The sequence below is a fragment of the Lygodium microphyllum genome, chromosome 11, assembly GCF_053477565.2.
Source record: "Lygodium microphyllum isolate KBCC chromosome 11, Lygodium_microphyllum_v1.1.10, whole genome shotgun sequence".
NCBI classification, from domain to species: Eukaryota; Viridiplantae; Streptophyta; class Polypodiopsida; order Schizaeales; family Lygodiaceae; genus Lygodium; species Lygodium microphyllum.
In genome coordinates this window covers 116,566,501-116,580,089 of record NC_141145.1, presented here as the reverse complement: position 1 = coordinate 116,580,089, position 13,589 = coordinate 116,566,501, and the positions used below count along the sequence as shown (strand labels likewise).

The window sequence follows — 13,589 nt, the reverse complement described above, 5'->3', positions numbered from 1 at the left end:
TGAGATAGTGTGGCTTCGTAGGCTTCTAGAGGAGCTTGGCTGCCCGCATACAGGTCTTATTGTTCTACAATGCGACAATGAGAGTCGCATTCCCTTGGCCAGGAATCATGTGTTTCATGCTCGGACCAAGCATATTCAGATCCTGTACCATTTCATTCGGGAGAAGATTTTGGACAAGACCATTTCCTCGGTCTATTGTAAGCCAGAGGACAATCTTGTAGACTTGTTTACCAAGGTGCTTCCTTAGGCTTTACTTTGACAGCACTCTAAATTCCTTAGCCTTCTGCCATGTCCAGGATCTGAGAGGGGGTGTTAGAGAGTGACACTCCTTGACAAGTAGTTGCAGTTTTCAGCAGGCAATCCATGTGGTAGGAGCGCAGGCATTAGGGTAGATGACATGTGGCAGGTCAGCTAGGCGCAGGTGACACGTGGCATGCAGTTGGACAGCAATCGGCTGCCTTTAATGCAGTCGACCTGCATGTTTTCTCGTGTTTTTCCCCGCCTATTTATAGGCCTTGATTCTAGCAGTCTTGATCAATTGTTTTCATAGATTTCAGGCTGCAGACCATGGAGATTGCTCTCGGGGCTGACCGAGACTGAGATCTTCGAGGTGGAGACATGTGCAGATATTCTCTTTGCACCCATGTATATTTCTGCATCCTTATACAACATTCTTGACTGCAGATTTTTTGCGTTTCATTCTCTCTCTCTCTCTCTCTCTCTCCTCTCTCTATTTTCTCTTTGTCTTGGTCATTCGCTTCTGCATTGCTTACTCTGACACTAATCCCAATTTCTAGCAATATCCAGCATATTAAATTAATTTTTAGAATATTAATTGTGAAAATAAATTAAACAATTATTCTAATGCCCAAAAAAAGATTTCACCAACCAATAATTAAAATGGTTAGGCCAATTTGTCTTCCAAGTGTCCTTGAGCACTTATTAGCGCTTAATTAATTAATTAATGCCTCTCTTATGTGACCATTGATATTAGTGGCCAATAAATTGGGCTAGGCCCAAATTTGACACTGGGTACGATCTAGTACTTGTTAGGAAAATTTCAAGTCCTTGTGACAAGCACCTTTGGATTTGTGAGTTCACAATAGATCACACTGAGAGAGAGAGAGAGAGAGAGAGTACACGCGCATGTGTGTGAGTGATTGTAAAAAAAGATTGAACAAGAAAAAAGAAACCTTGAATACAAGGCCGCATCAAACAACCCATGGATGCGGTAGTTTTACTTGAATAGTGCATTAGAATGAGGGTTGAGAATAGCAAAAGGAAGATAACAAATGTCAAAGCTACCATGTAAGAAATATCGGCCAAGTGTGAATGAGCCGAATGAGTGGTTCAACAAGTCCTTGATAAAGGATAGTGCTTGCGAAAGCGTTGTTTATGATAAAAAGTTTGAACTCAAGGTCTTTTCGGAGTGTCATGAATGTGGAGGCATATGATCGGGACTGAAAGAAAATGAACATGAAGACAAGACAAAGAGAGAATAGAATGTAGAAATCTGCAATGAATGAATACTGAAATGAAGAAGTTAGATATGTATTTTGGTTGTTAAATGTATCTCTGTTGGGTGATCTATCTTCCACTTGAAAAGACAAGTGAAAAAGACCGGGAATGGGTTGGGCATAAATAGCCCATAAAAAAGAATTAAAAATAGCAGGTTGGCTAGTAAAAACTGGATGACCAGTCAGAAAACTGATTGACTATGCAAAACCGGCAGCAAAAACTATTGTGAGCTGCCACGTGGCACTACAGTCTGTACTACTCGTTGTGCCCTATGTAAACTGTACCACCTAGATTGCTGAAAAAACCATTAGACAATTGCTAAAAACTGTATGACTTGCATTGGAAAATGCGTACCCATGCCCGAGAGTACATATTGTACAACTGTACACTACTAATGCCCATACAAGGGATGACTAAATCTCTAATATTCCCTTCAAATCTTGGACATGGCATAAGGATGAGGGATTTGGATTGTTTTCGAAGGGTGGCCAAGAAGAGTCTTCATAAACAAATCTACCAAGTTGTCCTCCGTCTTGCAAATACACCACACGGGTAGTCTGATCCAATATCTTCTCCTGAATGAAATGTTACTATATCTCAATGTGCTTTGACCTAGCATGAAATACAGGATTTCATATCAAAGCAATGTAACTCTCATTGTCACAATGAAGTGTAGTTGGGCCTATCTGAGGGCAGTCAAGCTCTCCTAACAACCTCTGAAGCCACTTTATCTTACATGTGGTAGAAGATGTCGCTCTTTGCTTCGCCTTCGTAGATGATAGGGCAATTGTTGGTTGCTTCTTACTACACCAAGAGATAGCACCTACATCCAATGCGAAGCAATATCATGTTGTTGACCTTGTGGTCAAGAGCTAACCTATCTTGAATTTGTCTAACCCTATAGAATCTAGGTTAAATCTCTTGTACTTGCTAGATAATTAAAACTTAGGTCGGGGTGCTCCTTAGGAACCTCAAAATCTTGATGGCAGCCTTTCAATGAACCAACTTGGGTTCACTCATGAACCTTGCAAGCAAACCTATAGGAAAACACAAATCAATTCGAGTATTTAGAAGCCAGATCAATGACCCAACCAATTGCTTGTAGTGGGTAGTATTTACTGTTGGTGAATTTGCATGGACCATAGCCTTCTAGTTTGGATCCATGGGAGTAGAAGTAGCCTTACACCCCTTCATCTCAAAAGTAGTCAAAAGCTCCTGTACATATCGTTGTTGGGAGATGAAATCCCCCTTAGAGTTTGCCAAATCTCATGACCTAGAAAGAATTAAAGAAGTCCCATCTTTGTCATCTTGAACATCTTGTATAGTGCTTCCTTTATATGCATGTCCTTCTAGGCATAGTCACTTGTCAAAATGAGATCATCCACATAAGCACAAACAATGCGTGTCCTTCAGTTGAGGTGTATACATACAACTGGGGATTAGCAAAAGATTGACTTACCTTGGAGAAACAAGCTTGGTGGAATGTGCTTAGTTTCTTCGAGATCACCGTGGGCCACCTTGTAGTTGCCACTCTTGAGGAACTCCCTCAATCCTTGGATCATAGAGAGTATCATGTGCCCAATGAGGAGGAGGTTGATACTCCCCTTGTTGCTCTGCCCTTTGATGAAGTCTTTGGAATATCTGTTGATGGTGTATCAACGGATGAATTTGGTGGTGAAGCAATCTCTTCATTGAGGGTGTAGCCTCAAGAGGCATAGGCTCCAAAGGCACTAGCTTAGGTGTCCAATTGTCACTTAGAGCTTCAAGGATGGGATGATCAACATCCCTTTTGTAGCTAGAAACTCCACGAATTGAACATCTCAACTCGTGTCTCTCTCGTGAAATGGGACCATAAAGCTCGTGAAATGGGATCATAAAGCTTGTATCCTTTGGATCGTGAGCTATAACCCACGAACACCTGTCGTTTGGAAGTTGGATAAAACTTCTCTCTGTTTCCTTGGAATGTGAACATAGGCATTGCACTCGAATACCCTAAACTATGATACATCTTGCTTTTGACCAAAGTATGCCTCAAAAGGTGTCAGACCAACTATGGCCGATGTAGTGGATTGAGTAAGAATGGGGATAGTGGAGGCCATTGCTTCAGTCCATAGACATTGAGGTGTTTGCCAATGCTTCATCATAGTCCATGCCATCTTGATCACATTGCGATTTTTTTGCTTCAATAATGCCATTCTCTTGAGATGTGTGCGTTGGCAAGCTCTTGGTGAAAGGCATGATTTGCCCAAAACTTGGCTAGCTCGTTGGAAACAAACTCCCCCTCCTTTGTTGGAATGTAGGTTTTGAGATGCTTGCCAGGTTGTCCTTGAAGTATGCTAAAATTTGTGAGAGTGCGCAACGGAAGAAGAAACTCGAACTTAAGAGGAAGAGAGAGAGAATCTGCAAGAGAAGAAGAAAAGAAACCTGCACTGTACAAGGAACAAATACTGAATATAGAAGGACAATCGGTCCTTGCATGCAGCCCACAACGTCAACGAGGGCACTAGATTAGGCTGATGATGATGGTAGCATTGAAGATGGAGAAGATGACAAAGTCAGAGCGTGCACTTCCCAATGAAGGAGGCAAGGTGATGTTATATGTGACTGCGAAGTGGGAAATGGCTATAAATAACCAAACATCCCAAAAATTGGCAGACCTAAAATTTGGGGCAAAAAATATGGCCAGCGAGCATTTAATGTTGGTAAAAATACTAGAAATGCTCAAACAAATCCCGAAAAAGGTGGACAATGTTAGGCAGGTGAGGCAAGTCGAAAAATGTAGAAACTGCCTTGAGAATTGCATGTAAAATCCCGACGGGAGGAGAAAATACATTGAAATGCAATAAACAGAGTGCTCTAGAATGAGCTACCTCCTTCGTCAAAACAAGTGACAGACATGTCAAAGCTCCTAAAGTCCTCGTTTGACTTAGATTGAGGCTCATAGGTAGGAGATGACAAGGCGTGACAAACATGACTCCTAACAAAATCATCAATAATTAGCATGAAGTATAAACTCTCCTTAAGGGACTTTGTCCATCGGTCCACATAAGTTTGTCGAAACAAGCTTCAAGGGCTCCTTTGACCTACATGAAGTCTTGTTGGGAATTGCATCTCTATGCTGATTGCCTTGAATGCAAGACACGTGGCGGGTGGCTCACCCCAATCTTTAGCAGTTGACCATGAGCTGTCTTCCGAAGATACTTGTAGCTGAGGTGGCCAAATTGAGCATGCCATAGCTTAGTTTTAGTCTATGAAGAGAGAAGGAGAAAAGTAAAAGCTGATTGAAGTCCACATCTTGTAGACTTCATTCTCCTCATGACTTGTGCAAAGAACTTGTCAAGGATCTCCATCGAGAACTTGAAAAGAGTCCTTATCAAACTTGACCACAAGGACAAGGGCACAAATCTTTCTCACTTAAAGGAGATGATAATCTAAACCTGGCACATAGAGAACTTTTGATATGTGGGCATCACCTTGCCCATTTGAAATCAGCTGCATATTACCTTTGCCTTTGATAGGGACCAAAGAACTATCACCAATGAGAAGTTGCCCATGCATTGGACCATGGTAACCATGAAACATGTTTTCCGGCATTGAAACACGAAATGCCTTGAGTGAAATGCTAATTGAAATATGATTTTTAAATGGAAAAAAGGTCATTTCTCTTGATTTTTGAGATTTTTGGACACTCGCATTGTATATATGTGTAAGTCGTAACTCATTGTTTATATAGAAAACCATCTCACATGTATTATTCAACCATTTCACTTCCCGCTTTGCTTGGGACTTCCCCAAAGGTGAAACATTTCGGGGTGAAACATAACGTTTCAGGGGTGAAATGTTCAGATGTGGACCATTTGTGGCAATGCGGAGTGAAAGTGGGTGGGAGGGAGCTTGATCTCGACATGAGCCTTGATCTCTTTGGTGTTTGCGATTCTCCTCTCAATTTTCATGGTTATGACAATCATTGTGTCAATCCTCTCGATCATGGTAGTTGTAACACCAGTCTTCACGATCCTAGTTGTTGCTTTGTGGGTTCTCACGCAAGCATAGTCTTTGTCAAACTGACACTAAGATCAACTTTCCTTCTTGGCAAGGGTGGTGAATGTTTTGATTTACCACAAATTACAGCAAGTAGAAGATACACAAATTTGAAATGCAAATTTTACCACTTCATCTTGGACAACCTACCAAATTGGCCTCAACAATTGGTGCCTCTTGTGATATTTCTTTACTTACATGGTTTCCACCAAAGTTGGAGCCATCAACTTGTGGCGTTGGAGAAATTTGTTTTTGGTTATTCTATTAAATATGCTCAAGTCTTTGGGCAGTGTTTGTTTAAACAAATTTGGGACCCTTGGGTCTTATGGTGCTTCATTGCCTATTTATGGATGAATGTGCTAGCTTTTTTACAGGCTAGACTTGTGAGCATGCCTCATTCCTTTGTAAGATAAGCTCAATGGGTAGTGTTTGTTTAAACAATTTTGGGACCCTTGGGTCTTATGGTGCTTTATTGCCTATTTATGGATGAATGTGCTAGCTTTTTAATAGGCTAGACTTATGAGCATGCCTCATTCCTTTGTAAGATAAGCTCAGTGGGTGGCTTTGCTCAAGAATTGAAGACAATTATTAGAGTTTAAATTGCTTGTGGCTCTTCCCTTATCTCATTCTTAATTGGTTCAACTCAATGAGTGGCATGTAGAGTTTAGATTTGGTTTTGTGGCTTACCACTTCCAATAATGGATGTCTACATAGTAGGTATCCACAAAATAGTATAGCAAGAGAGCCACTTGCGGCTTATGAGAGCAATAAGCTCCTACAACAAAGGAGAAGATTCAAGAAAACAAACAATGATTAATAGTTGCTTATGGTGGTGCATGCACCGAGAAGAAGAAGATCCCTTTTTAATTTGGAGCTGAGTTTTGGTTGATGATTGACCATCAAGCAATTCACAGGTAAGGACCTCTCCCCTTTGCAGCTCCAACTTTCATAGTTGATTTGTGATGCTGCCTATATTTTTGCAAGGATCTAGTGGATGCTTTGTTTTAGTGTTGCCATGTTTGTTAATGGAGGTGTGGACAAACCAAAACTTTCCTTTGAAGGGTCTGTTTGACAATTGTTTGTTGACAATTATCTAGACGTGAAAGGTCCTATGCATTGTAAGGCATTTTCAAGGACTATTGGATCAAAGATGGAGGGCTGGTTTGCTTGGGAAAACAAAAAGATTGTTGGCTGATTTTTAGAAGATTGTGGTGAAGATAGGATCTATTAGGCTGGCTTTATTCGAGCAAATACATGACTCTATTGCAAAATGTCATAGAAAGGCCCACCTTGGAAAAGTTATGGGGATTTGTGGGCCAATGCGTGTATTATTGGAAGTCCAAATTATACATTTTGCAAACCCTTGTTGTCAAGCAAGGCATTTGAAGATATATGAGCAAATGCATGGATTGTTAGAAGTCAAAGTCAGATACTTGCAACTCATTGGCATCATTACAATGATGCCATGCTCCTCTACATTAGCTTCTAAACTACCAAAACAATACAATTAAAACTCAAGGTATGGCCCAAATAAGTTAGAATGTTAGTTATGTGCAGATACTACTAGTAGTTAGGTTTTGGTATGGGGACCCTAGTCAAACTTTGAAAATCTTGATGTCAAAATGTTCCTTTAATTCGTCTAGCTGTTATGTTATTACACCGCAATGACTCTTGCTTGGAAGAGTGTTGAGAAACCAAGTCATTCAGTATATTCCTTCTCATTCATTGCTTTTGATTTCCCACTGGCAGCCCCAAAAAGGGCTGGATGGGGCACCACTCCAAACAATCAATGCTTATAAATATGGCATTTACTCTCCTCGTTTGACATCTCTCACATTCATTCATCTTGACACTCTTTAGTCATTCTCTTCCACTTTCTTCTTCTCTTTGTTGAGCTAAAACATGCTTTTCAGCTGATTAGCATTCTTAAACAGACCCAAAACACACTTAATTAATGAAAAACCCTAAAAAAGCGAGTGGTTTGAGAGAGTTTCAGTGGCCTTCCAAAAACCCTAATTTTTGGGCCACCCTTCCACATCTATAAATAGACAGGCTGCCCTCATTCAGCTATCATTTTGTCTGTGCAGATTTCACACTCCAGTGCAGATTGCAGCCATTAGTCTACCTCCACGTGACTGTCCAGCCTTCGCGATTGTTGCCACCTCTTCCTCGAGCCTCACAGTGCCCTGGCGCCTTCTTCCAGCTGTCACCCACTGTCTAGCGCCATCTCCCAGGCTGCATTTGGCCTCCAACTGCCATCTCTAGCATCTCCAACATCAGGCGACATCCTCTAGCCTGCGTTTGCATCCTTCTAGAGCCGCCTGGTGTCATCTCGCCCCTCTACAGCTGTTGCCTTTGTCTCTGGCAGCCCCTGGTATTAGCGTTTTGCAGTGTCCTCTCTCTTCACACTCCGATTGGTGGTCACAGACTTGGGATCCGTCTCCGGTGGACGTCACTATCCGACATTGCTCTACCCTTGAGCACACTATACACTCTTAACATTCATTCACTTTAGAGTTGTGTTCTGTCACGGGGATGTGAAATTTTGAGATACTTTAATCTTGCTAGTAACATTTGATTAAGTTATTAATCAAATGTGCAAGGTTGTTTAGCACATGTGATGCACATGGCAGTTATTTCATGGGAACGGGCCAAGGACCTCGAGGATGCAGTGGGTGTCAAAGGCAAAAGTTGTGTTAAGTTATGCCAACTGGGTTTGGGTGGTCAGTTGGTACCAGGTTGGACCCTAGGACAATTGTTCGGCCATTACGTGTCAGTGGTGACACTAGGGACTAGCATTAATTAATTAATTAATAATTAATGCTAGTCTAAGGGTCAACAGAGGTTGGGAACCACTCCAAGTTGCAAATGGCCTAGCCAATTTCATTACAGATGGGCATGTTTAATTTTGGACAGGGTTAAAAGGGCTGAAATTAATTTTCAGAATTAATTAATTTTGAAAAATTAATTTAATGGCTGAAAATGCATTAGGAAGGCTGCCACTTGGCAAAACTTTCCCATGCAACTAGGGAGAAGGCTGTTGGAGAGTGGTGGAAGCTGAATTGTAGCCATTCTGAGCTTGGTGGAGGGAGAGGAGGTGATCAGATTTGGCTATGAGAGGCGACGGCTACTGATCGCGTGCCGCGACAGGATAGGGGCAGCAGGTTTTCTCTTCCGCCTCAAGAGAGGCGGCGGCAGGAGAGGAGGGCTCGTAGCGGAGCTGGTGTTTTACCCCCTTTTGAAGCTATTGGTGCCATCAGATTTGTCATCAGAGCTACGAATCAAAAGATACATTTCAGCTGATTTTCTCTCTCTATAGCATTCTCTCATCTCCTTTAGTCTATGCTCAAGCATTCTCAGTAATTCTCAGCCATTGGTAGCAGAGTACAACCAAGTCAAAGGCATTGTACACTGAAATCAGCACCGGAAATTCGTGGAATTATGAGGATTTCAGATGTCAGCCCATCTATTGTGAATTTGGGGTAGCATTTGACCAGTTGGGGTTCCATTAGAGCAAGTCTTGGGTGAAAATCAAGGGGCAATTTGCCCGAATGCTTTGCTGATTATTGGAACAGCAAGGGGCTTTTGAATCAGCCAAGGAGATCGTGAAATCTCGGCTTGTAATTTATCCATCAGCAATTGAAATTAAAGAAATACCGAAAGGGGCGCCAATTTTGGGGCCAACAGGGTGTCCACTGTCCAAGTTTATGAAGGTAAAGTGAGCATTTCCGTTTGTGTTCATTTGCTAATTGCTGTAATTAAGTGCTTAATCAGGTCAAACCACCCTATCTGAGAAGGAAGGCTGGTTTCATGTTCTCTCTCTCCCTTCTTTTGTTTGTGTTTGAGTTTTTGTGTTTGAGTTGAGTTTTGCGTTTAGGGTTTGAGTTTTGCCCTTTGTGTCTGCGTTTGTCTCTTTGTGTTTCTGTCGTGGTCGTACACTTTGTGTGTCCTCAGTGCAAAACGTAGCAGTTTTCTTCACACTCTCCCACCTCTCCACTATTGCTCATACCCCGCGAGGACATTGCAGTTTGTGGCCCGTGCTCTCCTGCTATCAAGCTCTTGGTTCCTCTCCATGCAGGTTGCGTTTTGGCTGCAGTCTCCTCCATCTAGCTGCCCAACACCCATAGGCTACTTGGCGACTCATCCCTTTTTTTGGTGTCAGCATCTCACACCTGGCAACAATCTTTCTAGGCTGTGTTTTGTAGTCTGGTGTCATTCTCCACACTTGTGATAGCGCCCATCATTTGATGTTAGCCCTAGGGCCGCTTTTGCAGTCTTCACCATTCCTAGCTTTGGCATTGGCTTAGATAGGCACCTATAGTTGCGTTTTGCAGTTTTTGGGCTCCTTGCTTTTGGCATCAGCTCCGATAGGCACCTACAGTTTGCGTTTTGCAGTTTTTGGGCTTTCTAGAGGTGCATTTGTTTATTTGGCAGTCTGCCATGCTGATTTTCCTCTTCCGGAGTGTGTGTGTGTAGCTACTGATCTTCTTTCTCATCTTTGATGGCCCTTGAGGACTGTGTTTCACTCCCTCGACAGCTGGCTGTCCCTCCCTCCATCATTCGGCATTACCTTTGATAGCCTACTGTTCGGAGGACTGCATTTTGCTCCCTTCAGAGTGCAGGTTTCCTTTAGATATTGGCGCCTGATCATCCAGTACAGTGCAGTCATCTTTGAGCTTCGGCTCCATTGTGTCAGCTTGATTCACTTAGTATGATTCTGTGATTCATCATTCATCATCTTCTTCACTCTTCTTCTTTTGAGTTCCTGAGTTTTTCTTCTGTCAGCGTCTGCCATGCACACACTATGTTTCTCCCTGCAATCCCTACTGTCTCTTTGATATGGTATAAGTGCATACTGTCCTGTCACCTTCTTGACAAAGAGTGCCCATTCTTTATTTTACACCTGATGCAAGATTCAACCTCATTGATAGTGAACTGGATGGATGGAGTCCAGTGGCAAGCATCTGATCACCATGTTTTGTTGTTATTTTTAATACATATTACCTGATGGGTGAGATGTAAACATTGGATGGGGGATAAGTTTTCATATAACATTTGTGTAGTCACTTGCTAAAACCACATGCATGTGGCCTAGATGAGGCAGCCATGTTATATGTCTCACAATATCTACAACTTCTTGTGCAGCTATAGAGTACTTAAAGGGAAAGGCAGTCTTCAATAGGAAATCTCTGTTTGAAAATTTTAAGAGTTGGAAACTGTGTTTCTGTTGTGATGAGCTTCAATAGCTGTAGCATGAGAATGAAAACCCATGCAGCCTTTCCTAATGGAAGCATGATGGCAACATTACTAGAAGAAGAGAAGCACCTGTTTTTGCAGGCCTCCAAGAAGGGCTAACTGATGTGACTGTGTTCTTTCTTTCTTTCAGGTCTCTTATTACTTTACAAGTCCAAAGATTAATGATATTGTAGTCTTCACTGCTCCTCCAGTACTGCAGGCAAGTGGTCTTTTCATGCACCTAATAAATAAATTGCTTGACGTTTTTAAGCTCTGAATGGTACAACATTTTTGATTATCAGGAAAGAGGGTTCAGCCGTGAGGATGTTTTCATAAAACGGGTAGTAGCTAAAGCTGGTGATATTGTAGAGGTACAGATGTTCACATTGCTAATTGAGGTTGGCTTTGTCTGTTTTGGCTGATCCTTTAATTTTGGTATAGGTCTATGGGGGAAAGCTTTTCCTGAATGGTGTTGCTCAAGATGAGAGATTCATATCAGAGCCACTTAATTATGTGATGCATCCTATTGTGAGCTCTAAGCCCTTCTACTTTGTCTTTTTCTCTTCTGGTCGTTTCGGAAGGGTTGAAATAACAATTTCATTCTTCTGGCTCCTCTTTTGTGTTGATGAGTGCAAAAGGGAGGAATGCTCCTGGATAGTTAGCCCTTAATAGCTAAAAGGGAGAGGGGTACCAAGAGAGTTCTCTTTACTATTGAGTGGCATTTCTCACTGTTTGCATGCTTGAATACAGAAAGGGTAGAAGCCTGAAAGTAGGCTGGCAAGGTGTAACCTTTCCTTTTTAACCATACTTGCTCATGTTTAGAAAAGTGTTCTTTTTTGCCAACAGGGTTGTAGCCTAGTGGTTTTGAGTGTGGGTTGAATACTGTGGGTGCATGAGTTCAAACCCTGGGTTCCGCATCCCCAATGGCACAAATTGTTCTGTATCTAAAAAAGTGTTCTTGTTAATGTATCTTTCCTTACCTATGTTTCTATGTGTTCATTTCAGTGTATACCAGAGGGATTTGTGTTTGTTATGGGGGATAATCGGAATAACAGCTACGACTCCCACACATGGTAAAGAGTTTAGCACTTGGTTCTGTTATTGCAGGCACAATGTCCAATACCAACATACCTGTCTTTCTGGAACTGTCTTAGGGGAGTTTTGCCTGTCAAAAACATTATTGGAAGGGCAGTGTTCCGTTATTGGCCTCCCGCTCGCCTTGGAAGCACTGTGTTGAATGCAGACTCAATGGCACGCCTTGAATTTCGGAGAGTATCCGAAGACTAGGAAGTCAATGGTCCCATTTTCAGTTGGATTATAGTGATGCATCTGGATGTTTGTTCCTGATCCATTGTTTCTACCGTCATAGTAAGCAGATATGTCCCATGTGAGCAACACATGCATGAAGCCCACATACTATGAGAGCAGACGGGCAGTATTTAGTGGCTGTCTAGCCCTGTCAGGTCTCAGCGGGTATCTGCTCAGTAACCTCAAAACTATCAGGTGACTGAGAGAGCTATTTCGGAGAAGCATCCCTCTGTTAAGGACGGAGGGATAGAGCTGAGCTGGTCATACATGCTAAGGAGGAATATAGCTGGGCTGATCGGGCTTTGGTTTTGATGCTATGTTGCCAGCCTTACCTTGTCTGGTGGAATCAGTAACTTTGTGAATTTCTTTGTGGATTTGTTCCGACTTAAAAGTGGCAACTTTGCCAAGGGCTCTGATATAAGAATTCGTTGCTTCAGTGATTTGATCTTTCAGCGTAGAAGTTCAACTTGTGAAAATGAACACAAGTACTTACTTGCATTGTTGTGTTTTGCTCGATTTGAAAACTGAAAACTTGAAAAGGAGAAAACATGGAACACCATTTTGAATAAGCTGAGGAGAGTGAATAAGAATTACCCCTACAATCCATCAAACTATCAATCCATCAATCTATAAAACGATCGTTGCCAACTAAAAGCCAGCTCATCATTAAGTTAAAGGCTTCATTCATGGGTGCTATAAGTTTTGCTTGGACAGGGTGAAGTTTTACAATGGGTGGCTGAGAAAGGTAGTTTGGCAGCCATACCAATATTTCCTTGCTATATTGTAGAGATTGCCTTCGTGCTCTCCCTCTTTCCCCTCCGTGTTCTCTCTCCCTCAGTGTGCATCTCTGCTTCTCCGCACATCCATGACCGAAGGTTGCACAGCTTATTGCTGTCAAGTGTAAAGCATCAGAAATAAAGGAGAGGGCTGCACACCGTGACTATGTATCTCACCACACCTCCAAACAATGTGGCCTACTAGATGCCATGCTGTCTTGCTTAGCTATTTGTAATGTAAGGACCTTACCTTGATGGGGGACTGGTATGAATGGCGAGCTGATGGCAACTGATGGTGATTGAGAAATGAATTTTTTATTAAAGAGGAGCCTGATAAATATTCGTCAAGTACATTTTCAATCTTTGATAGGTTATTGTAACTTGCTTTTCACAATCTACCTATTCATCATTTGGCAACCTTGCATGAATGCTTAGAGAGATTTGAAGTTTTACGCGAATACATGATGCATGGTAACGAGGAGGCACGGTTAAGGGTGTGCCTTTTCTTGTTGTCAAGTTTCCTAGTTTAATGGCTTGTACTTAATCTGCTGTAATGCACAATTGTCTTAATTGTGTTATGATGTGCTTTGAATAGAAGTTGGATAAGAGGGGAAAAGTGTGTTTTAATTTAACCTTTGCTAGAGGAACACATTTACTCATGTTCTGTACTCAAATCAAAGATAATTGCAGAGATTTGACTCTGCAAACATT

The 13,589-nt window shown here is 41.9% G+C and overlaps 1 protein-coding gene across 2 annotated transcripts in view; it reads left to right on the top strand.

Moving 5' to 3' along the window:
* Positions 1-13,243, top strand: part of LOC148029268 (chloroplast processing peptidase-like) — a 32,188-nt gene extending 18,945 nt beyond the window's left edge. The window contains exons 3-7 of one of the 2 annotated variants that reach the window (XM_087688036.1): positions 10,946-11,014; positions 11,097-11,165; positions 11,236-11,322; positions 11,800-11,867; positions 11,949-13,243. In XM_087688036.1, coding sequence (XP_087544162.1) covers positions 10,946-11,014; positions 11,097-11,165; positions 11,236-11,322; positions 11,800-11,867; positions 11,949-12,081 — 426 coding nt within the window. In that variant the 3' untranslated portion in view covers positions 12,082-13,243. Of the gene's footprint in view, positions 1-10,945; positions 11,015-11,096; positions 11,166-11,235; positions 11,323-11,799; positions 11,868-11,901 lie in introns of both variants that reach the window. The other variant, XM_087688037.1, reaches the window with a different exon arrangement.
* The last annotated feature ends 346 nt before the right edge of the window (positions 13,244-13,589 follow it).